General features: G+C 29.9%; 1 protein-coding gene across 1 annotated transcript in view; it reads left to right on the top strand.

The window, feature by feature from the left end:
• Nucleotides 1–28000, top strand: part of LOC113371608 (sodium- and chloride-dependent GABA transporter ine-like) — a 432836-nt gene that overhangs the window by 116215 nt on the left and 288621 nt on the right. Inside the window, exon 3 of the mRNA XM_026612248.1 lies at nt 11708–12067. Coding sequence (XP_026468033.1) covers nt 11708–12067 — 360 coding nt within the window. The remainder of the gene's footprint in view (nt 1–11707; nt 12068–28000) is intronic.

Below are 28000 nucleotides of genomic sequence, written 5' to 3'. Positions count from 1 at the left end.
GCGGTACATTGTCATATGAACGTTCTATGTCGCAAAACAATGCAACAACGTAATTGTTTCTCGAAAACCCAAGATAAATGTCAGTGGCAAATATACTTAAACTGTCTTACTTTCCTAGACCCCTTCTAAAACCGTATTGGCTTTTGGGAAGTAGCTGTTTTTTTCCGTGCACTACTCTATTCTTCTTTTTATCATTCAGTCTTTTATTTTATTTTGCTAAGGTTATTAGTCTATATGAGTTAATATGCTCAGGATTATTATTTTCCTTTTAATCAAGTAATTTTATTTATATTCCAATCATGGATTTTATTTGGTGTCAACTAATATTCATTGATGATTTTCAATAAGATTTTTTTTCCGGCCAGTGGAAGGTTTTTTAAGATGGAAAAATGTATGTTATCTAGTCCTGGTGCAGTGTCTTTAACATCAATCCAAGATTTTCCCATATAGTAAATAATCTAATTAATGATTTATCTTCTATATCTGTTGTATTATTTCTTATAATATAATTATTTATATCATCACTCACTCCTATTGGTGTAATATTGTCAATTATCTTTTTCACTACTTTTTCATCAATAAACTCTGCATTCTTATCTTCCGATGAAATGTAATTTTTCATCGATTTAACCATCTTGAAAATATTTTTAGAAGGAGTATTCGGATTCAAATTTGTTACAAATTTTTTCCAGCTTTCACTTTAATTTAGTTACACTCTAAAAAATTTTCTAAACTCGAGTTTTTTCTAATTTTTTTCTGTCATTTTACGTTCTTCTATAAGTTTAGTACATTCGTCATTCCATCAAACTGGTTTCCTCATTTGTGATGTTGCAATGTTTTTATTCTTCTGAATACATTTTTCAGCAATTTTGTTCACAGTTTCCGTAAATTTATCGTACATATCACCATTTATATTATTGTCCAGTGTTAAGTTAAGAGTTTATCTTCAAATGTCATTTTATATCTTTTCCAATCAATTTCAATACAATTCTATTTTCTATTGGGAATTAATATCCTGTTATTCCTCACTATATTCAAATAAAAATAAATAGCATAATGATTGGAGCCTAAGTTTGCCTCTATTACTTTCCATGTTATTAAATAGAATATTTAACATTAAGCAGAGAATGTTCAACATTAAGCAGAGAACACAGTAACATCAACTACAATTTTAGTGTTTTTAAACACCAGAGTTGGAGAACCATTATTTAATACAAATAAATAACATTCTCCTATTGTTTCCATTAAATTCATTCCGTAATTATCATTGTAGTCTCCGGCTACCTACAATGAACGGTCTAGGAATATTTTCAAATAAATATTTCCATTGTTGTTTCGTAATGCGTGTAAGATATATATATATATATATATATATATATATATATTATATATATATATATATATATATATATATATATATCTTACACGCATTACGAAAGTATATATATATATATATATATATATATATATATATATATATATATGTATATATATATATATATATGTATATATATATATATATGTGTGTGTGTGTGTGTGTGTGTATATATACCTCCTTATATTATTGATATTGCACATAATTGGACTTTGTTTCAATCTATTTCTGCAATATCAATATTTACGGTCTGATAGTTTACTCCACCTTTTTTGTCATATCTGTCAGCCAAGAATCTATGAACCAAGAATCTAATAATAATATAACATCAACTTTATTCTGATATATAACGATTTCCAAACGTTCTTTGTTCGAATTAAACGGTCTAATGTTTCACTGTAAAAAATGCATAATGAAATTTATAGATTTGTTTTTAATTTAAATTCAACTGTTTAAAAGTTTATCAATTATTTTTTAATTTTAATAATTTTATATATTTGTTATTATTAACAAAACCAACTTTATTTTGTTGTTCACTAATTTTTCTAACTTTTTCACGTAAATTAAATCCATATCTTTTTTGAATTTTACCACTACTTCCTCTAGATCATCTCATTCTTTATTCCTGATTTTTTCTCTCAATTTTTTAACTAGCTCCTCATGAATTATTTGCATTTTGTTAATTTCTCCTATTTCTATATTTTTGCCGCAATATTCACGCCTTTTGAGTGTCTCTCTTCATTGTTTGTTTCTCTTCATCTGCCATTTTCTCATTGTCTTCTTTTTATAATTTTTCTATTTATTCATCAGCATTAACCTCTTTTGATCAATATTTATTTATTGTTCTTGACAATTACTCAGTACTTTATACCTTTTTTTATATCGTATTTATTCCATAATTAACTTCTTCATTAATTCTAGAAAATATCTTTTTGAAGTTTGGATTGAAGTGATTTATTTTTGTGACTTCTGCATAATTTTGTTTTCAAAGAATAAATTTGGGCTCCGAGTAAGAAATATTCTGTAAAGCCATTAACTCTTTTATATTTTTATTAAGTTGGTAAACTTCGCAATTTTTATCATTCGCTTCGTGATTCTTGTGACAATCAGCACATTCGAAGTCTTTATCTATGTGACACAAATCAGTATTGTGCTCTCTAGAACATTTTCGGCATCTTTTGTTGGGCTTACTTTGGAGACGAATACGTCCATAGCGCCAACAATTGTGACACAGTATAATATTCTGACCAAATGGACACACTTGAAGTTTTACTGAATATATTGATTGACCTTTACTGGCAAATAATCACCTTTGAATAGAATTTTAACCATTTGCGATTTCATAAGGTTTGTATCTTTGTTTCTGTTTTTAATACATTTTACATCAATTATTTCTATATCGGATTTTATAACTTCCTGAATTTCTGTTTTTTTCCATTTCTGCATCTACATTGAAAATTATCTCCGCCCTAAATAGTTTGTGTTTAGGGGTATACTTTTTTAAATTCTTGTTCAAAAGGTCTTATCTAATAATTTTATTTGTATATTAATAATTTTTAAAAAGAATTTTAATTTTATTTTTACCTATTTTTGTAAAATTTTCAATATTCCTACTTATTACTGGAAAAATTTTATATATTATTCTACCCCTTGCCACATTATGATATATTCCCGATTCTGATTCAGCATAAACTACATATGGACCTTCATCTAATGCACTATAGTAATTTTTCTCAATATTTAATTTTATTTCACTATGACTCTTGTTAAAATCTTTATCTACTACCATGTCAGTAAACGTTTGACACTCAACCGAGTAGCATCGTTCTAAATATTTAATTGTAAATATAGGTTAGTTGCGTAACTTAGTGTTCGTGCAGTGTACTTGTGACACATGCGGCAGAGATTATAGCGTTGTGAAATAGTTGAATAAACTACTTTAAAATTTACGTTTTCTTTTCAATTAATTAATTGTTAGTTATTTTTACCAAATAGTAAAAATTTCTTTTAATAAATAGTGAATCCCTCTGGGGTTCGCTACGAATGAATTATCAAAAATAATCACTGAATCAGCCGAAGTACTTGCAGATGATTCAAATACAAACGCTGAATACGTCACTAATTTAGTACAAAGGCAAACGCAAAATGTTCAGTTACCAATAAATACAGTGACATCAAATATGGGAACCGAAAGTGAACCCAGTAGTGTTGTTAAAAATTTGAATCCGCGACAAGTGGTCCCAAGCCCGGGTGTAAAATGAAAGCGTCTCAAAAATCTAAATGAATCTATTAAATTAGTCAATAGATTTAGCTTATTAACGAATCGCGAGCCAATAGCTGTTACATTTAGTGATTCAGTTAAAAAATACATCCACCCCCAGTATTTATTTATGAAGTCATTGATTTTTCCGATATGATGAACGCTTTAAAAACCGTTCTAAACAACAACTACACAACTTAAACTATGTTTAATAATAGCATAAGATTTAAATTTTCGACAATTGAAGATTATAGAATTTATGTCAAATTTCTTCTAGCCCGCAATATAGTGTTTCACACGTACCAAGTACAGACTGAAAGAGCTTATAGAGTAGTTTTAAAATATATGCTCTTCAAAACTGACGTTAGTGATTTCAAGAGAGCAATCGAAGCAAAAGGTCACCAAGTAAGTAATATAACAAATGTCTTACATTTTAGGACAAAGACCTAAACAAAAACAACACCGAAATTTTTAAAATTGGGAAAATACAGAACCAAATAATCTATTTCGAACCTTCTATTAGAACACATAATATTCCGCAATGTGGACAATGCCAATTGTATGGCCACACTAGGTCATATTGCAATCGTCCGTTTGTATGTGTTAAGTGTAGAAATGATCACTCCGTCTGAATCACCTGCAGTCTGCGCTAATTGCTTAGGATCACTTTCTGCAAAGGTTGTCCCTACTATCAAAAGCTTATGAACTTTCATACTAACAAAATTCAAATAAATACAAACAACTCTGTTACTACTCCTAGGAGTGCTACCACCAGGATACAAGTCAATAGACTTACCAACTCTCAACATATGTTCTACTTACCATTAAATCGCAAAATTCAGTTTCAACATCTGAAAGTCACTGCAATTCAACAATGTCACAATTCCTGGGTGAATTTAAAATCATGTTTAATCAGCTCATGCAGCAAAATAGCATTATTATTAATATGTTATCCACTCTCATTAACAAAATTAAATAGACAAAATGGCTAAATTTATTAGGATTGGTTTATGGAACGCTAATGGGCTAAGTCAACATAAAAACGAATTAACAGTTTTTTCTACTGAAAATAAAATTGATGTTTTACTGGTGAGTGAAACACACTTTACCAAATTCTCAAACCTATTTATACCTCACTACAATCTTTATCACACACCTCATCCAGATGGTAGTGCCCCTTGGAGGTACAGCCATATTAAGAGGGTATTCTACTGTAGAGGCATGAATTTCGCCCGGTTTTTGAAGCGCTGTATAAAGGAAACAAATAATATTTTTACTATAAATTTTTTTATCATGTTAACATAAAATAAAATTAAAAAAAAATTAAAATTCACAAAGTTATGAGCTGTCAAAGTGGGGGCTCAAAAAAAGAGGGTGTCCTGGCGTGCATGATTCCAACCCTCCTGGTGATTTGAAACATAAAAAATAGATGGATTCTTAATTATTATAGACGCCGTTATCGTATGACCTTTGGATAAGTTAAAAAAAATTGTTTAAATGGCGGCAATTTGAAAAAAAAAATTTTTTTCATGTTTTTTTAACAATTCCGTTTTTTTTATAAATACTAAATGAAAAGTTATAGTTTTGGGCAAGGTCCACGCGATGAAGCGATGTATAGAGAAAATCCTCTCTAAATTTGAAGTAAATCGGTTCATTAGAACTCAAGATATCCTAACTGCCAGCTCGAAAAAAGTAGTTCCGAGAAAAACGCGTTCAAAGTTTTGAGACAAGTCGGACCCGAACCGAGGCCACGTCACTAAAACGGCTATAACTCAGGAAATAATAGATATTTTGAAAAATCCTCTTAATTACATATTTTTGAAATATTAAAATTTGAAAATATGGAAAAAAAAATTTCGATTTTTTCAAAATTCTACAGTAGAATCCCTTAATCAAGTCAAATATTTTGCATTTCGAAATCCAAAAATACAGTGAGGATTACTTGCAAGCAACATCTCTACAAGTTAAGTTTACGTCTTATGTCGTCACACTATTGGCTGTGTATTGTGCACCACGGCATATAATAAATTGCTCGCAGTTTTGTGCATTTTTGTCAACCCTAGGACCTAAATTTGTCGTTGGAGGCGATTTTAACAGCAAGCACTCTTATTGACACAAATAAAAAACCCGATTTGTTAGACTATTTTATTTTGAATGGCATTACTATCAATTTCACTGAAATTGAAGCAAGTTATGATTTCTCTTCTGACCATTCTCCCATAATAGCTAGTATATGTTCATCAGTAATTAACATTTCTCATACTTCAAAAATTCTCTCAGCAAAAACTAATTGGGAGACATATCGCAGAATTGTGGAAGCAAAAATCAACTTACAAATAAGGCTTAAAAACCTTTCGGATATCGATAGTGCAATTGACTTCTTTAACAAAATGCTGCATGATGCTGCTCTTTTTGCTCCACCTTTAATGAAGGACGTGAAGTACCAATCTACTTCTCTTGAAAAAAAAAGCTAATTGCTGAAAAGCGAAAAGCTAGAATGGCATACTTCCCACTTACCTTCCGATAAAAACATCTTAAATAACCTCAGCAATAAGCTTAAAGCCAGATTGAAAGAATTAAACAATACAAATTTTACCAATTACATTACCAATCTTAATCGCTTTGATAACTCTATTTGGACGCCTATAAAGAACAAACTTAAGCCAAGCAGTAGAATTCCACCAGTGCACTGGGAATCAAATAACAATCTTTTCTGGGCACGAAGTTATGAGGAAAAAATTGGACTTTTTGCCAAATACTTAAGCTCCGTATTTCAACCAAATCCGAGTGCTTTTGATGACCATTCTGACGTAAGTAAAGATCCAGTAACTATACATAATAATAAAAAGAGATTTTCTTCTTTAAAGAGAGTTATCATGGAAATCTCTAAACTACCAAACAAAGGGCTCCAGGTATTGATTCAATATCAGCAAGAATGTTAAAAGAAATGATAAAAAAGTTTCATTTTCTTAACATACATATTCAATTCTATTTTAAGACTTAATGTTTGGCCAAATTCTTTCAAAATATCAATTGTGAAAATGATACCTAATAAATAAAAGATTCTAGCTCAGTTTCTTCATACAGACCAATCAGCCTGTTTCCCATTACATCCAAGATTTTTGAAAGATTACTGTGGCAAGATATGTTATCGAAATCAAATATCATCCCTTACCATCAATTTGGTTTCCAAAAACATTACCCTACGGTACAGCAGTGTCATAGGATTGTAAATTTAATCAACAACACATTCGAATCCAAACAGTATTGCTCTGCTGTCTTTCTTGATGTAAGTCAGGCGTTTGATAAAGTTTGGCATAAGGGTCTTTTATCTAAAATCAGATCTTTTCTCCCGTCTGGCTACTATGCAATCCTGAAATTATACCTTGACTCTAGAATGTTTAAAGTTCGTGTCAATGCTGAAATGTATGCATTTTTTCCAATTAAAGCGGATGTTCCGCAAGGAAGTGTACTGGGTCCTTTCTTATATTTGATATATACCAGCGATTTTCCTACATTTCCAGATGCCAATACTGCCACGTTCGCTGACGAAATTGCGGTTTTATCTACAGATATCTGCCCCACATCTGCTTCAACCAAATTGCAATTACATCTAAATAATATCGAAGAATGGACCAAAAGATGGCGCAATAAGATAAATGAGACCAAATTCCACCATATTTATTTCCACTCAACAAACTCACATGCCTTGAAGTCAATTTCAACGGACATATAATTACCACGAAAACTAGTGTTAAGTATTTGGGAAATCATTTGGACCAAAAATTAACTTGGAAATCTCACATTTTAGCCAAAATTAAACATATGAAGCAAACAACTAAAGACCTGTACTGGCTCTTAGGGCGCAAATCAAAACTATCACTTGTAAACAAAATCTTAGTTTACAAAATTATAATTAACCCTATTTGGACTTATGGCATTGAAATTTGGGGTTGTGCTAGTAAGTCCAATACAGTTCTTAAACAACGTGCCCAATCAATGATTTTGAGACAAATCGCTGATGCCGCCTGGTTCATCAGCAATCAAACTATCCACAATGATTTTAACATTCCATATATTGTGAATGTAATTAGCAGCAATAGCCTTCACCATCACTTAAAACTGGAAACACACTCAAACCACATGGTTTCAGCACTACTCGAGATCCCTAATTCTAGAATTAACTACTGATTAGTTAACTGATCAATGGAACAGTTTTCTTTTCTTTATTATATCTATTTTTTTTTCTTTTTATAATTTTTATGATTATTATTTCTATTTATTTGTTATTATTATTATAGTTAGTTATTTATTATTATCATTATTATTATTATTATTATTATTATTATTTGTTTTTCCTTTACTTTACATTATTGATTTGTTTAAATTATGTTCTCACTGTAGCTCATAGAATTACTTCTTTTATTCTGATTGTTACATATAAATTTAAAAAAAAAACTACCATGTCGTTGTGATTCCTTCCAATTTGTTTTTCCGCTTCTATAACATCGCAATTGCTATTAATTTCTTTTTCAATTTTCATATCATTTTTATTCCTATTAGTTTATTTTGAAACTGCTATATTGTTAGATCCACTACTTAATTCTTCTTCTATAACCATATCATTCCAATTTTGCTGTGGTTTATTATTATTATTACTTGAGTTATTTTTATTCATATTTTTTGTTTCCTTTGGATGATCTTTTATTCTCAGTACCATATTTTTATTTACTTCGTCATTTAAGTTATTTCTTTTCGGAATCATTTTTGATCTATTTCACTTATCCATTTTTTGTATTCTCTTCTTGTTTCTAAATTGTTATTACCACATTTTATATAAGTATTTTTAACACTATTTACCGTATTTGAATTAACTGTTTTACCATCATTATTTTCACTCATTAAATTACTATTACTATGCTCACTTCCATCATCACTGTCATATTCCATACAATCACTATTATTATTTATGTTCGCGCCAGAATCTTGTTAGATGTCGGCAGACAATATTTGTCAGAGTCGGAAAATACTTAGTCTCTGGTAATACCGAAAAGAAGAAGATTTTGGATATATTTGCTAATCTTGCGGGTGAACGGGGTTTGGCGCTGGCTTGTCACGTACGCCATTTTCACTTGTTTTCCGTATGAGTTTTTGTTGAATTTTTCGCGTATTCGATGTTATTTGTGTGAATAAATACGTTATTAGTCGCAGCCAGTGTTTCTTATTATGCTTCTATAGTAAATTCTTACCTCAGTATCCATTCCGTATAGCGAACTGAGAATTCCAGACACCAAGCCACCATCCGACTGGGCCGCCGACCAAGCAGAGAACAACGTGTATTTTTCCTTAATATATTCAGTTATACTAATAAATTCAATTAGTTATTTTGAAGGGGTCTAACCAACCCCCATCCGTAACATTGGTCCTTCGACGCCGGATCCTAATTTTGATTAGGATTTATTTAATATATTAAGGAAATATTAATCCAAGATGGCATCTAAACTTGACGTTGGTGCAGAGATCGATCGACTAATAGCTAAGAGAGAAATGTATTTTTTAAGCATACAAGAAACTTACGATGCATGCACCTTTGCGATAAAATTAATATATTGAGACAGTCAGAAAATCCTAGCTTTATTGCGGAATATACCCTCGCGAGAGCGTTGGAAATGCTTTATGCAAAAATAAAGCATGCCGAAACAATTTTAGATGATCAAAACGATTTATTACAAATTTCCAGCATTTTATTTAATTCATGCATTGCTTCAAACGCAGATCTTTTTGAAAAAAAAGATAAGATTACACAATTAGAAGACATCCCACATTCTTCACGTTCTTACGACAATGATATGGTTACAAGTATTGATTCTTTGGTAAATACAAAAGCCATTTTCCGGGATTTGCAAACTGCAGTTTCTTGTGGAACTTGTGAACTGAAGAAAAAGGAATCTATGCATCCTAGTATTCGTGAGCTTAATCCAAATCCTGATATCCTATATAAACATGTCCTTAGCAATTTTAAAAACAAAAATTTATCAAAGAAATTATGATTGAAATGGAATACTTTGCCGGATAATTATCTTTCTGGTACAAATCATATGTGGAGAAAGTGGACCAAACGTCATCTCCTTTCAGCAATTGCGCGTCTTTACGATTCTTCGAGATTTGTTACTCCTATTGTTGTTAAGATAAAAATCTTAATAAAGAAAATTTCGAAATTAAAGATTGATTGGGATGAAGCGCTACCATCATTTATTATGCCTTTGTGGTTAGCCGTATTTGCCGAATCAAAGTTGAATAACTATAACATACCACATTATCTCAGAACTTCAGAAAATGTTCAGTACTTGGTTTTACGAATAGCTCCGAACAAGCATGCGGAGCTGTAATTTACGATGATGTTAATGATTCAATGATAGTCCGACAATGGTTGGTAGAACTAATCACTTGTTGGAAAACTTTTTTAGCCAACAAAATATCAAAAATTCACGACCTCTTTCATAATACACAATGGTTCCATATTCCTACTAATCAAAAGGCAGCCATTAGTGTTTCCCAAGATCGACTTCCTAAACTATATGCTAGATATAAGAATTGGTTATTTGTGTCGGATTTTTGGAACGACTCTATATCTACTCGGTCCTCTGGGAGGATTGAAAGAAAAAAGAAAACTTTCATTCTTTATTTCTTTATTACATTCCAAAGTGTTTAAAAGACATTTGAATGAATTATTATTTTTACGTATTATTGGATGGAGCTTAATGATTGTGGTCTGATGGAGCTCCAGACTTAAATCTTAGCTGCGTGGTGATTCAGGATCCTCAACTTCCTACACCTTTATTGACTTTGTCGGTTTTGCCTGCTCCATTGGATGCAAGGAAGAGTAGAAGTTTTCTAGGTGCCGATGGAGTGATTTGAGTGGCCATTATCCAAAGAATTATGGGATTATAAAAGGTAGCCCTTTTAGACTGGGGAATATGTTTGCGCCAGAATCTTGTTAGATGTCGCCAGACGATATTTGTCAGAGTCGAACAATACTTAGTCTCTGGTGATACCAAAAAGAAGAAGATTTTGGACATAATGGCTAATCTTGCGGCTGAATAGGGTCTCGCGCTCGCTTGTCACGTACGCCATTTTCACTTGTTTTCCGTATGAGTTTTTGTTGAATTTTCCGAGTATTCGATGTTATTTGTTTAAATAAATACGTTATTAATCGCAGCCAGTGTTTCTTATTGTGCTTCTGGAGTCAATTCCTACCTCAATATCCATTCCTTATAGCGATTTGAGAATTCCAGACACCAAGCCACCATCCGACTGGGCCGCTGACCAAGCAGAGAACAGCGAGTATTTTTCCTTCATATATTCAGTTATACAAAATCCTCGGAATAGCTATTGAGTCAAATTCAATTAGCTATTCTGAAGGGGTCTAACCAACCCCCATCCGTAACAAAATAAATGCACTTCATTACTAATTTTTATACCTGTCTCGACCTATGTACTCTCTGAGTTATTTCTATAAACCGGTAAAAGAATGTCATCATGCCCGAGTTGCCTGTAACTCATAACACTTTGTTGCTTATCTATTATTTATATTGAGTATTTCATGCACCTAGATGATTACTCGTCGAGCGCTCGACGTTGAATGTGCTATTGGTTTATAAATCAAGAGAAGATTGTTAAAAACGGGATGAAAAAACGCATGTTACCACTTACCCCTGCTACAATAAGCGTCTTACTTTCCAGTATGCGAGTATAGTCCAGTCATTTAAGCTTAAATTAGGTAAGCATCTCGGAATTCGAGATACCAAGCTGTAAGTCTGTAAATACTTGTTTATTGACACTAAAAAGTTGTCTCACAGCCTACATATGATATGTACGCCCTACCATATGTAGGTTTTGAGAAAACTTTTTAGTGTCAATATGCAAGTATTTAGAGACTTATAGCTGGGTGTCTCGAATCCCGAGGTGAACTCACTGTAAACAGTGTAAAGACTGGACTAAAACATGTGAATAATAAAACGATAATATTTGTTGAATAAATTAACTCTGAATAATATTTTGATATTTTCTAGTTTCGTCTTGCCAGAACATCATGACGGCAGAACAGTACCACCTTTATTAGATGACAATATGCCAAATTTGACAGATGGCGACAAAAAGGATAAAATGTTCAGCCACAGTTCAAAATCACTTTATTCAGACAAGCACTCGCATGGGTTGCCTATAGATCGGACTGCAACACAAGGCGAAAATCGACTAACAATAGAATTTGATGAATACATACCATCATTTTGCCACGTAGTCAAAAACAATTCCGTGTCCATCAGATCACTAGCGTCTATAGGCATGGGATCTACTGATGGAAGAAAAATGGTTATACGTCGTATGCCGGCTACTCATGATGAATTACTGAGCATTGTGAAACCATCTATGTAAGTAAGTTTTAGTGTAATGACATCTTACGCCCTAGCCAGATTTTACATTTAAGCTCTCTATTCACAACGGCAGTATCCTTAACATAATTTATGTCTATAACCGGTACCTAGTTACGTCGGAAACTGATTTCTCAACAACTTCTGTCCTCGAAAATTCCTGCCGAATTGTACGAGTAGAGTATGTCCTATTCGGCGATAGATGAACTGTTTAGTGACCCATACTTTCAGTGTCAAATGCAAAAGCTGTATTTTGTCATAAATATCAATGTGTACTTGATTCATGTACTTTGCAAGCGTTCAGTTTTTATTTTGTAAATAGCTATTGTGTAAATATCGCAATGTGAAAAAATGATTAGTTTTTGGGAAACGCAGTTCAGTAATTTTAAAATATTCAAATTTACGAAAAATTCAAGTATGTTTTTTCAAATTTTTGTAATTTTATCTGAAATATAGAAAAATTTGAAAATTTTTAAAAAATCAAATCGTTTTATTTCAAAAGTTTTGAAATATTTTTTTAAAAAAAAAGATAACATTATTCAATTTATAACAATATTCATTATCCGACAAAGATACTGATTTTAAAAATCAATAATTGTTATGTTAAACTGCAGCACTTTATTATGTTTTTATTATTATTATTTCATTAAATTCTTAGAAAAATTAGATTAAATCATTTTATGGATTCATTCTAATATGATACGATACATTACATTACATGCAATGCTTTGTTTTTATACTTAAAATTATTAGTGCATTTTAGGCCAATAAAATATGAATTGTAAAATTCACAGTATATATTCATAATAATCTATTTAAAAATGCAGGAAATCATTATTAATCATGAAATAAGTGAAAATCCAGCACAAAATTCTTGCCCACCATACTAGAAAACTTGACATAAATCCTTATTTAATAATATGTTTATTTTTTACATTTCATACAATGCTATGTTTGTATATTTATAAGCTTTAGTTTATTTTAGGCCAATGAAATATGAATTGCAAAATTCACAGTATATATTCATAATAATATATTTGAAAATGCACAAAATTATTATTAATCATAAACTAAGTGAAAATCTGACGCAAAATTCTTGATCACCTTACTAGAAAACTTAACAGAAATCTTAATACAAGAATTACTTGTATGCACCGGGCTTTATTAATGTATATTCTATCTCATGTTCAATTATCCCTAATAAGTTTTTCCTTACAGCTGCGTTCCAAATATTTCATTTTGTCAATTTGACAATATAAACTGTTGAAACTTGATAAACTAGAGTTCTTATATGCTCGCGTCATAAATAATTATTCAACAGTTTTTTGTGGTAGCGTTTTTCAAATATGAAAATATTTTCTTCTGATTTAGCAATCAAATGTTTAACTTCATGTAGGGTAAGATATAGTAATCGCAAAAAAACAAAAATGAATTTTTTTGCATATTGTTACGTTACAAAGGTTTCTGAACATTTAGGCATACCTCAGCAAAAATTAATTTATGTGTGCATCTATGTTTGGATACAATTTTTCGTCCACGATCTCAGGCGCCCGGATCTAGCGGTTTTGGATATACAGATAATAAATTAAAAAGAAAGATATTTTGCTGTCCCAAATGATCATTAGACATATGTTCATGAAATTATCCGATATTTTATAAATATTTAAAAAATGAGTATTAATTTTGTTACATTTTTTTTGTGGTCCTGTCCCAAGATTTTTAGTTTTTAAAGTTCACTTGTACGGTTCAATCAAATATCAAAAAATTCATATTTTTTTTCAAAATTTTAAAAATCTACAAAGTTTTATACTTTAAATTTACAATTTATTTGAAAAATTTATATAATTCCTATTCTAATTGTATAGTACCGACTTCTCATAGGATAAGTTATAGTAATCGCAAAAAAATCGAAAATGAAAATTTTTGCATAGCTTTACGTATCAAAGGTGTATAAACTTTTTGACATATCTTTGAAACAATAACGTATGTGTGTGTGTATGCTGATACAAGGTATGGCCAACAATTTTGAGAATATTGAAGAACCGATTTAAATTATTCCTTTCTTCAAACATTCGATTGGTTTATGAAATGGCAGGTTACATTTACAAGTCAAAATGTGCAAAAAATGACAATTCAGTTTGTGAGAGAACGAAGCAATCTATTCGAATGATTCCAGAAACATACTTCTTGTATTGTCGGAATAGACAAAATTTTGGGAAAGACAGGTCCAGAGGTTTTCAAGATAAAGAAACAAAAGTAAAAAAAAATGCTATTTGGTGGTATAAAATGATCGCTGTTCGTGTCATCAATCAGATCGTGACCGAAATGGACGCATGCATATCAAAGCATATCAAAGTATCATATATATATATATATATATATATATATATATATATATATATATATATATATATATATATATATATATTAATTTGGAAATATGAACAAACAACACTCTTTTTGCACTAATTTATTAAATAATAATTTTCACAAACGTTTCGAGACTAGGTTTGTCTCATCATCAGTGTGTTATAATTAAAAAAATTTTTAAAATATGGAAATCTAAATTAGTATGTTGTGTTTTTCATTACACGTCGTTCACTGCACGTTGTTCTTTTAATACCACTGTCTTCGGTATTCGTATTCTCTCCTACTTGAAAACCACTTGAAATTGTAAAGCCACTCAATCAGATAGGAAAAAAAGGTAACACAGTAAATTTACGGACAGATACCAATATATTACATGATACATACCTGAATCTCATTCATACTTTGTAGCTTATATATAGATGTACATACACTTTTAATTATAACAATGTATAACAAATCTTATAAACAAACCATCTCATCATAGAATATTTTTTCTCCTAACGACATCTATTTTTCAACTGGACCCTAATCCTTTTTTTCCTATCTGATTGAGTGACTTTACAATTTCAAGTGGTTTTCAAGTAGGAGAGAATACGAATACCGAAGACAGTGGTATTAAAAGAACAACGTGCAGTGAACGACGTGTAATGAAAAACACAACATGCTAATTTAGACTTCCATATTTTAAAAAATTTTTTAATTATAACACACTGATGATGAGACAAACCTAGTCTCGAAACGTTTGTGAAAATTATTATTTAATAAATTAGTGCAAAAAGAGTGTTGTTTGTTCATATTTCCAAATTAATATCTATTATCCACTCAGAATACATTTGTAATATATATATATATATATATATATATATATATATATATATATATATATATATATATATATACTAGCTGACCGGCAAACGTTGTTTTGCTAAGTAAGTTATTTCTAAATAAAATATACTATATAAATATATAAAGAATACTTGTCTAGACTGAAAGTCTACTTGTATAATAATAAATTATATAATTCATAATAACAATATTCGTTTGTCCATACTTTGTTAATGCAATCAAACTGGAAGTTTTATACACTTTCTATAAAAATATGGTATAATTCAATCCAAGTCTTTTTTAGTTTATTGCCATCAATGTTCAATGGTCAATGTTCAGTTGGTCATTTTTGCCCCACACAGATGTGAGTTTTTAAAGTGGTAATATAAAAAAACTGTTGAATCTCATTCAAAATTAACATTACATTTCATAAAACAATTAAATGGCGTATTGTTAAAATTTATATTAGAGTCTCGTAAACTAAATCACCTAAAAAACTAACAACAAAAGGAAATACTTTCGTTATGGATTTTCAAAGATTAATGTTTATCTCCCAATAGCAAAGTCATAAGAATCAAGGTTGTAGCTGGTTATACATCTTGTACTTTCAAATATTGTTGTTGAACAATGCTAAACTTTACTGGTTTTTTGAGATATTGGTGGTGGATCTTATTAACCCCGCGGATCTTCATATATTACTATCCATTTTTCAATAAATTCATAGACAATTTTCCAGTTTATTCAAAAATAGTACTTCAAAATTAGTGAAAAATAACCATCAGTGTATTATATTTTACATTGCATTATCCAATGATTGTTGAAGTTCTTCATCTTTTTCAATTTGTAGAGTGATTTAATAAAACATGAACGGTACCTGACTGTGTCTAAAATGCACAAATTCTGACATATCGTTTGAGAAGAATTCCTTCAAAATTGTAGGATATCAGTGAATCATTTTTCTGCTATACTTGTTCTAGTACCCGAACTAATGATACATTTAATTGAATGCGAGCATTATAATCATTTTTCAAAATATTTTATTCCAGAGAACATGTAATTTTGTGCAATGACATTTTTACAGGTGTGTGGTGTGTGTTCCAAAGTTATATTATCAGCCGAATCTTCTTATTTAAGTAGTGGTCTGGTATATCTGCGAGTAAGTTAGGTTTTTAGGTTTTTAATTCAAATAATCTAAATAAAATAATGATATAATCTAGAAAATGTTTTATAAATACTAAAGAATATAAAATTATGCAACTAAGACTGGGCCCAATCCGTACAGTCATTTTAAAGTTTTACCCCGGACTGTTATATAGCTATATAAAATAGACATTTCTTCTTTATTAAAGAAAAAATTGTATTGTAAATAGATTGTACTGTATATATTCAAAATGATTACTTCCATATCTATTTAAACTGTACTTATGTGGATGTCACAAAACATAATGTGAGCTTTATAAGCAATTTTCAAACAACTTTGTTTCCGAAGATCTTGTACTTGTATGTACACTTAATTGATATTTTTATGAATATGATTTCTAAAATTACTATCTGTGTTATAATCCAATTTTCTTATTCATATCGCTGTCTATTATAACTTGCAATAAGTGATTAGACCGAAATGTCTATGGTGTCGCCTTCGATGAATTCCAAATTTAGGATCTCCATTTGAATAACCTAAATGCAATAATAATATAATTCAGAAAATGTTTTGGGAACACATTATTCACATTAAACCAATAAGTACTTGCACAGCACAGCGTTGGAAACAAAATCATTTATTTATTCTTTTATAAGCAAGCCTTAATCAATAAGAATAGTATTATTTCAAGCTCTTGATAAAAGAATACTAAAAGGCAGTGAGCAAACACTTGAGACTTAAATAAAAACCTCGTATAAAGTCAAAATAAGCATTCTTATCAACATTTAAAAATATATAAAATTAAAAGAATAACACATAATCTGTTTTAACTTTGTTTTGACATATCAGTAGTATTCATCTGTCATTTGAATAATATTGTGGGGGAAGCCATTTTGAACCAAGTGCTGTTTACCAAAAATTTTCAAATTAAAAATGTAAAATTTCTACGCGGATTTGAAATAATTTCTCACCTTTTGGACTTTCTCTGGATTGGCACGAATTTTTCAAGACTAAGACTGGCCAAATCGGTTTGGCCGTTTTTGAGTTTTACTTAGACATTTGAAAGAGAGCTACATTTTTGTATATAAGACATACATACATATATATATATATATATATATATATATATATATATATATATATATATATATATATATATATATATATATATATATATATATATATATATATATGTGTGTGTGTGTTAAAATTTTAATAATTTTGATGTTGAGATATATGAGAATCAGTCTTCAGGGTAATACATATTGTATGAACTTATAACATTTTTATTGTTTCCATACGTTTCAACACATTGTTATGTGTCATCTTCAGTGGACTCTAGTTTGAAAGCACAGATAAAAATTATTAATTAAAACTAATTTATAAGAAAGTGATATGGTATAAAAACTTTCATGTAATTGTAGTAATCCTAATTATTTCATAATCATAATTGTTCACAATGCACAATAAAAACAATTCTTGTCAGCTTAAATCGGAACAATATATAAATTTTTAGAATGAGTTTTTTTATTGTATAGTAAATGTCGCAAATCCGTATTCCGATGCAAAAGTGAAACCTGAATGTGCACCAATGTGCGCACCACATGTTAAAAGTTAAGTAGAGGGCACACGAACTGACCAGAGAATTCAACGTTTGACAACGCGAGGAGGGTACATATAGTAAAAGATAAAAATATGACAATTGTGAGAATGGACATAGTTGGTAGAATTGAGATAAAAATTGAAAGAAAAAGAAAAATTAATTAAAATTAAAATTAATATAATTAAAACATCGAATGAGGATAGGTAATTATTTTAAAGGTATGAACTTCGAAATATTGTTTAAAACTACTTGGTAATTCTCACATAGTGAAGAAGTATCAACATTTTTGTTTATGCTATTTTTATAAAAATGTATGAAGCATGATTCTGAAAAGCGTCTCTGCAATATATTCGACTCGTGATATAAAATTGTGGCAACATCAAAATTGAAAATATGATTGAAACTTTGGATGTGGTCAGTTATCATTGTTTAATTTCGATTTTGATTTTTGGAGTTGTTATAATGTTGCCTAAGACGTTTTTTTAGGTGTTGTCCAGTTTCGCCAATATAAGTGGCCTCATAATTTCTACAGTCAATTTTATACACGATGTTAGAAGTACGATCTAAACTTGTCGGTGATTTTAGGTTCGAAAATAAAATGTTAAGAGTCTGATCAATATTGCAAACCAAACGCAACTCCGCGAAATCAAACAGTTTTTTTTTTCAAACAGGTAAGAGATTTTTAATGTATGGGAGGCAAATAGTGCCAATAAACTTGTTTTCTTCTTTTTGGCATACGAGGGAAGGATGATTGTGTTTTGTATTGAGGACGAAAAGCCAATTGTTAAGAGTTGATACTTCTTCACTGTGTGAGAATTTCCAAGTATTTTTAAGCAATGTTTCGAAGTTCATACCTTTAAAATAATTACCTATTCTGACGTTTTAATTATATTAATTTTAATTTTAATTAATTTTTCATTTTCTTTTAATTTTTATCTCAATTGTACCAACCATGTCCATCCTCACAATTGTCATATTTTTATCTTTTACTATATGTACCCTCCTCGCGTTGTCAAACCTTAAATTCTCTGGTCAGTTCGTGTGCCCTCTACCTAACTTTTAACATGTGGTGCGCACATTGGTGCACATTTAAGATTAACTTTCGCATCGGAATACGGATTTACGACATGTACTATACAATAAAAAACTCATTCTAAAAATTTATATATTTTTCCGATTTAAAGTGACAAGAATTGTTTTTATTGTGCATTGTGAACAATTATAATTATGAAATAATTAGGATTACTACAATTACATGTAAATTTTTATACCAAATCACTTTCTTATAAATTGGTTTTAATTAATAATTTGTATCTGTGCTTTCAAACTAGAGTCCACTGATGATGACACAAAACAATGTGTCGAAACGTATGGAAACAATAAAAATGTTATAAGATCATACAAGTTCTTAATTGATGTATTGCCCCGAAGACTGATTCTCATATATATATATATATATATATATATATATATATATATATATATATATATATATATATATATATATATATATTTGAATAGTCTTGAATTTTATGTTGATATATATGTTTAATTTGAGTTTAATATTCGGGCGTAACATCAATAAAAATAGTATGAGAGTTTTTTTAAAAGTTTATTTATTTAAAATCCATACGTTTCGGCTAGCATCTTAGCCATCATTCAGTGGTAATCAAATTAACTATAAAAATTTGAAACTAAATAAATTATATTATAAATAGAACGGAAATTTCATGGAAAAACAATAATAATAATAATAATAGTAATAAAACACTTACAATTTTGTATCCCAATATAGCATATGAAACCATTATTAATCCATGGTATGAGTATGTGCACATTGATAAGATATATATTTTTTAACACAAACATCACAAATGGTAAAACACACTAATAACCATGATAACTTAACAAGTTGTCTATACTATGTATTTACTCTTCGGAGTTTAGGATAGAAATGTCACATTTTTCTCAAAGCAGTTTTTAGCATGTGTTGATATTTTTTGGAAAATTTAAAAAGCGATGGGATTTTGTTATTTTTTAAGAAATTTTGACACGCTATTAAGAAACCACGTGTTCGTTTCGTTCAGGGCCGTATTGTCGAAGCATTTGTTAATGACCCTGTCGTTATGTAATTGCAAAAACAACCCCTCAGCGAATCTTCTTTTAATTGTATTCTCTTCAAAATGTAAAATTTTAGGGTTAAAAAAATCGATATTATAATTTAAATTTTTAATATGCTCAGTTAACATCGTTTTAAATTGCTTAGGGTTTTTTGAGTTATTTTTGTGTTGATGAAGGCGTTTACTCAGGTTTTGGCTAGTTTCTCCAATATAAAAGAGTTCGCAATTAGAGTAATTAATCTGATATACCAAATTCCTGAGGCGGTCAAAATTGAACTTAGATTTAATTTGTGTAAAAATTGAACTAAGGGTTGCATCACAATTACATACCAACAGAATGCCATACTGTTGAAATAGTTTTTTCCACGAGAAATATAAATCTTTTACGTACGCTAGGCAAATGACACCAGTATATGACTCTCATTCAAAGGTGCCAGAATAAAATTCTGCGTATCCTTACTAATGCGCCTTGGTATATTTCGAATTAAGTCTAAGCGGTTTTTATGGTCTGTGAGGAATGTAACTGCGTCTGTTATTTATGACCGAGTTGATTATGTTTGTAGGATATAAGTTGTTTTTCAGTGTGTTTATTACCAGGTCAATATTCGTGTCCCAGAAGTTTTTGTCAGATAGTAATATGGCGTGGTCTGTTAAATTTATTATTGTGGCTATTTTCATTTTAGGAGGGTGGTATGAGTGGTAATTTATGTATCGTCCGAAGCTAGTTGGTTTCTGGTACCAGTTGTCTAGTAATTAATCGGTGGTCATTTGTGCGTATTAGTCTGATGTCTAGAAAGCTAATCGAATTCATTGTCTCTAATTCTACGGTAAACTGTAATTTCTTATTAAAATTGTTAAAATTATCAGTAACTATGTTGATGTCTTTTTCCGGAATACAAGTAATAATATCGTCTGCATAGCGGTAATAAAAGATTTGTTTATTATAATTTTTAAATATTTTGTTTTCTACTAATTGTAAGGAAATTTCTACTAAAGACGGAGATGCGGGAGATCCCATTGAGGTGCCAAAAATTTGGTAATAAAATGATCCATTAAATTCAAAATAGGTGTTATAGACAATGAATTTGATGATTTCTCTAAACCAATGTAAGGATAATGTGGTGTGAAGGCTGATTTCAATTTTACATTTTGAAGTGAATACAATTAAAAGAAGATTCGCTGAGGGGTTGTTTTTGCAATTACATAAAGACAGGGTCATTAACAATACGGCCCTGAACGAAACGAACACGTGGTTTCTTAATAGCGTGTCAAAATTTCTTAAAAAATAACAAAATCCCATCGCTTTTTAAATTTTCCAACTAGCTGTAAGTGGAATTTTGTCTTAAAGCAATTAAGTCATCGTGCCTTAAGGCAAATTGCTGGTACTTCCCGTACCAAAAATTATTATTTTTTTAAAAACGATTAACATTTTTGAAAAAAATTTACTTTGAAAAAATACGATTTTTGAGAAACTATAAATTGGACAAAAAATAACTTTTTAATAAAAAAAAATTAAAAAAAAAAAAAAAAAATTTTTTTTTTTTTTTGAAAAAAATTTTTTTTTCTTTATTTTGACATATTGTGGAAGATCTGAACTTTTTTTCAAAGCAATCATACTGCTTTATCTGCATAGGGACAAAATATAAAGCGCGTAAGCGCCGCGTCGCTGTCTAACGCATAAGCATTGGTACGGAACCCATAGGAATGTTAACAAAATGTATACTTATTGTTAAAATCTCTATAAAATATCTGATAATTTGATGTGCATATGTCCAATGATCATTTTTGACCGCCAAATGGCTGATTTTTTTACTTTTTCCTCCATATTTCCGAAACCGCTAGACCTACCTTCATGAAAATTAGTGTATGTATGTGCGGATACAAATTTTCGTCGACGATTTCGGCAAAAAGTGCCGAAAACGGTAACTCCGTTTTTAAGAGAACGGAGCGTCCGATTTGAATAATTCAAAAAACATTTCACTTGTATTGATACTGTTTAGAAATGGCATTTTTTTTAAAAAAAAACTAACTTTTTAAGATTCTCAAAAGATTCAAGATTTCAAAAAAGAATCATATTTTGAATTTTTTTAATTCAAAATAAACACATTTCCAAAATAACTATTTTTTTTTAAAAAAGATTTTTTTCATTTTGAAATTTTCAAAACATTTCAGAAAAAAGATTCTCAAAGAGAGACATAAGTTGTATAGAATACGCTAAATAAATCTGTTTATTTTCAAAAACTTCAAAATTTTCAAAATCCTATTTTTTTCAGTTTTCTAAAACTTTTAGTTTAATTGGGCCCCATATGAAATGAAAAATATAATTGACATTTCCAAATAAAAATCCGTAGTCTTTTCATCTGTAATAAAATGTATAAACATAAATAAATAAAATAATAACAACTAATTAATTTAATATTCCATTCATTCATGATATTTTTATGTATACAGTAGGCCCTCGCTTTACACGGCACTCTGGGTACACGGTTCCCATACTACACGGAGCTAAAAATCCGACATCCCTCCGACTACACGGACTTCTTATTACACGGTATTTGGTCTACAGCCCATAAGTTCGTTGTGCAAAAGGGTATTGATGTAAATTTTGTTATTGATTTTTATCTTTTAGACATGCCCGTTTATATAATAGCTGCCTAAGAACACGATTGAGCTGACTATTGCGTCGCGCCAATTTTTGAATAAGGTGTCAATCGTGTCAATACCCTACATGTCATTTCGTCCGTATTACTCCTACTTCAAGTTGTATTCCTTGGTCTCCATACAGCGCGATAAAAATGGTACGATTTGTACCAACTGTGAGTCTCTCATAGCACGGATCCCATACTGCACTATGTAAGGTTCCATAGAACGCACTATGAATTAGCCTGAATTGTATGTTAAATACGAGTTTCTTATAGCACGGTTCCTATACTGCACGGTACGCACTTGCCGCGTAAAGCGAGGGTTTACTGTATATATATATATATATATATATATATATATATATATATATATCTTATATATATAAAAATTGAGCTTTCGATCAAATGATTCGGTAAAACTCGAAAACGGCTATACCGATTTGGCCAGTCTTTGTCTTGAAAAATTCGTGCCAATCCAGAGATGGTCGGAAAGGTGAAATAATATTTCAAAATCGCGTAGAAACTTTACATTTTTAATTTGAAAATTTTTAGTAAACAGCGCTTGATTTAAAATGGCTTCCTACACAATATTATTCATGATGACAGATGTATCGCCTACTCATATGTCAAATGGTTTTGACAAGTTAAAACAGACTATGTTCAGTGTTAGATAGTGTAGTTATTCTTTTAATTTTTAAATTTAATTATTATTGAAAATATATATTTTTAAATGTTAATAAGAATGCTTATTTTGATTTTATATAAAGTTTTTATTTAATTCTCAAGTGACCTATTTGAAGTGATATATTTCAAACGCTGTGCTGTAAAAGTACTTATTAGTTTAATGTGAATAATGTGTTAACAAAACATTTTATGAATTATATTATTATTGCATTTAGGATAATCAAATTGAGATTCTAAATTTGGAATTCATCGAAGGGGACACCATAGACATTATTGTCTAATCACTTATTGCAAGTTATAATAGACAGCGAGCGATATGAATAAGAAAATTGGATCATAACACAGATAGTAATTTTGGAAGACATATTCATAAAAATCTCAATTACGTGTACATACAAATACAAGAATTTCGGTAACAAAGTTGTTTGAAAATTGCATATATAGCTCACATTATGTTATGTGACATCCACATAAGTACAGTTTAAATAAATATGGAAGTAATCATTTCAAATATATACATTACAATTTATTTACAATACAAATTTTTCATTACAACACTAGAATGAGTTTTGTAGTCATATGGTCCATGACATTTATATTTTTGGTGTTTGACAAATGTCACAGTTTACAACAGAATGGAAAGTATCAGCAGTACGAACTTATATATTATATTACATGATTTCATCATCCAAATAGGTTTTCTAATGCATAGAAAAAAGTTTTTCCAGCATTACAATTTGCAATGAAAAAATTAAAATAGTTAAACATATCCCACATGATAATAATAGAATTTTTACAGAATTTTCCTTATGTTGTTTAGATACTAATGCTGTTATTCATCGTGTCTTTTCCCAATTACTTCCCGAGCATACTATATAGTGGTCGTGATGATAACAAAGATAACACTAATTTGGAGAGACAGTTGTAAAAAAGGAAAATCAAAATAAACACATTGAAATTTATCACAATATGTACTCATGTTAAAAATGTACATATGTTCAAGCAAATTCATAAAGAAGAAATGTCCATTTTATATAGCTATATAACAATCCGGGGTAAAACGTTAAAATGGCTGTACGAATGGGCCAGTCTTAGTTGCATAATTTTATATTCATTAGTGTTTATAAAACATTTTCTAGAATATATAAGTATTTTATTTAGATTATTTAAATTTAAAAACCTAAATTTGAAATCGATCAAAAGGGGCATTTTGACGAATAACTTATTCCCAGATATAATAGACCACGAATATTTGGTTGATATTATAACTTTGGAACACACACCTGTATAAATGTCAGTGCACATAATTACAAGTTCTCTGGAATAAAATATTTTGAAGATTGATTATAATGCTCGCATTCAATTAAATGTATTGACATTTCGGGTACTAGAACAAGTATATCAGAAAAATGAGTCACTACAATTTTGAAGACCTATAATTTTGAAGGAATTCGTTTCAAAAGATATGTCAAAATCCATGCATTTGAGACACAGTCAGGTATCATTCATGTTTTATTAAATCACTCTACAAATTGAAAAAGATGAAGAACTTCAACAATCATTGGATAATGCAATGTAAAATATAATTCACTAATGGTTATTTTCCACTGATTTTGAAGAATAAACCAAAAAAAATTTCTATGAATTTATCGAAAAATGGATAGTAATATATGAATATCTGGGGTTAATAGGATCCGCCACCAATATCTCAAAAACCAGTAAAGTTTTTGCATTGTTCAACAACAAGATGTATAACTAGCTATAACCTTGATTCTTATGACTTTGCTATTGGGAGATAAACGATAAACAATCAGCGCGGTCGAGTGTTCTATTTAGCCAGTGCTTAAGGTAAACGTACCATATTTTAGAAAAAATAGGTAAGTGGTCAAACTTAATCTGTTATATTTTATCAATTAGACTTTTAAGATTATTATAAAACAAGATTTTTCGTCGTAGAACGTCATTTATAGAAATAATCGGCATTTTGCTGAACCACGCGTTTGTCCCTAATTCCGTGATAAAATTCGGCTCGTGAATATAATGCCGGGAGTCGTTGTACGTTATTCCGTGATAGCGCACAATGCTTACATTTTTGATCGTATTGCCTTGATAAATATAGTTATAAAAAAGGGTTATAAAAAGTGCGGTTAATTATGAAATAATACTTTGATATGATTTTAAACATTTATTTAGTTTTATAAAAGTCATAAAATTATAAGAAGTTAAAAAACTTCTAAAATAAAAATAAAATAAAATCTGGTATTATTATAGTAATAGCAGTATAATTATCATTATCAATACTGTTTCGGTAAATCAAATAAATGAAACAATAAAGGAATAACTTTTAATAGCCAGCAACGTTTTCAAAACAAGCATTTTAGTCAGGCTGGTTTTTTGGTATGTGGTCCTTGGTGCTCTCTCGGTTAGGGTAAGGGCCGTCTGGCAGCTGGAAGTGGTTGCGTTAATTAGTGCGCAGCCAATTTGTACAGCGCGATTTCAAAATTTTGAAAGCATTTTAGTCAGCCCAATTTTCGTTTTTTTGACTTCGAATAGGTTCACCAGACTCAAATTTTTTGTTGCCAGACATTTTGGGCGCTGCTAAATATGTGCCAGACGCCAATTTATTTATTAATTTTTTTAAAAATTCAAATCATTTTAGTCCGTCTGAAATTTTAGTATTATGTTCGTTAAGGGTAAAAACACGTAAAATTAATTTGCCAGACGTTTCTGCGGTTGTTAACCATGTCTGGCAAGCAAAAATGTCTGGCAATATGATACTAGTTTTTAGCATTTTAGTCAGTCCAATTTTCATTTTTTGACTTGATATTTGATTTGATAACTTGAATAAGTTATCCAGATTCACATTTTTGTTGCCAGACATTTTGGGCGCTGCCAAATATGTGCCAGACGCCAATTTATTCATTAATTTTTTTTAAATTTCAAATCATTTTAGTCCGTCTGTAATTTTAATATTATGTTCATTAAGGGTCAAAAAACATAAAATTAATTTGCCAGACGTTTCTGCGGTTGTTAAGCATGTCTGGCAACGAAAAAAGTCTGGCAATATGATACTAGTAGACAGAGTGAGACAATCGCTAAATACATTGGCGCGAATGAAACAAAAAAACTATTATACTCTATAAGAGCGCTATTTAAAGTTAGTGCAATTTCAATAACATTTTCATAAAACAAATAAAATAAAGTTAAATAAAGACCTAATTAGAAAAGACAAAGAAATTGCATCATATTAGTCAATTTTTTAATTTTACTAGCTGTAAAAAATATGTTAATGATTCTAAAATATTGCTGTTAATATTTTGAAAAATTTGACTCGACAGTGGTTAAGTAACATCGTCAATTTCCTAAGAATATCATATATTTTAAGTTTTGCAATGAGAACTGACAATAATCATTTGGCTGTACGCAATTTTTTTTTATCACTAAGTTAACTGAGTCGAATGACTTCATTTTACATGGTACATGTAATATTATTGGTACATGTACATATTACATGGCTTTAGCAGCAACCAATCGTAACACATACCTATACTTAATACTGATAATACTAGTTTTGCTACCTTACCAGTTCGAGCTACCCCTAGAATAGAATCTTAAAATTCTAGTATATACGATATATATATTGTACAGCAAACATTCTCCGCACTTTTTTCTTTCAGTTTTTAGCTGTAAATTGAGCACTGTTTTTTAAAAATCGAAGTGTATTTAATAATTCAAAAATTCAAATGGGTTCATTTTAGATCAATATGTATCACTATATAATGATAGTCATTCGACCTAGATCTCTTAAATCAAGATTATAATTGGGAATATCGCTTTTTAACAACGAATAAATACGTCTATTATACAGATTTATTCGTCTTATGGCTTAATATGATAACTGTTTAAGCACTTTGGATGTTATAACACGCCTCGCATTCATTTATACATAATTATTTCGATTAATTCCTTCAAAACAATCAGGTATGCGAACCTCCCACACTGAGACAATAATACTACAATGTGATATATCAAAAGACTCGTTAAACTCATCTATCCAAAACAAATCAATGGATTTTTATTTTTCACTCATAATTCACCTTCGATGATGTATTTATAAACACTGCATAATATGAGAAATATGAATTTTTTAACTTTCCAGATGGCAATTTGTAAGAAACGGTGATTCTAAAGAAAAATGGTATAAACACAATTTTGCAGAGAAGTTTATAACAAACACATCTGTCTAATGTAGTTACTTGATTTTTCTTATGGTTTTCTGTCTAGTAAACGTATAGCGCTCTTACGAGTATAATAGTTTTTTGTTTCATTCGCGCCAATGTATTTAGCGATTGCCTCACTCTGTCTACTAGTATCATATTGCCAGACTTTTTTCGTTGCCAGACATGCTTAACAACCGCAGAAACGTCTGGCAAATTAATATTATGTTTCTTGACCCTTAATGAACATAATATTAAAATTACAGACAGACTAAAATGATTTGAAATTTAAAAAAAATTAATGAATAAATTGGCGTCTTGCACATATTTG

This window comes from Ctenocephalides felis, unplaced genomic scaffold, assembly GCF_003426905.1.
Source record: "Ctenocephalides felis isolate EL2017-DRISC unplaced genomic scaffold, ASM342690v1 CF-g0.4_SCAFFOLD_01492, whole genome shotgun sequence".
NCBI classification, from domain to species: Eukaryota; Metazoa; Arthropoda; class Insecta; order Siphonaptera; family Pulicidae; genus Ctenocephalides; species Ctenocephalides felis.
Note: the sequence above shows the minus strand (reverse complement) of the source record. Positions and strands in the feature narration are given on the sequence as shown.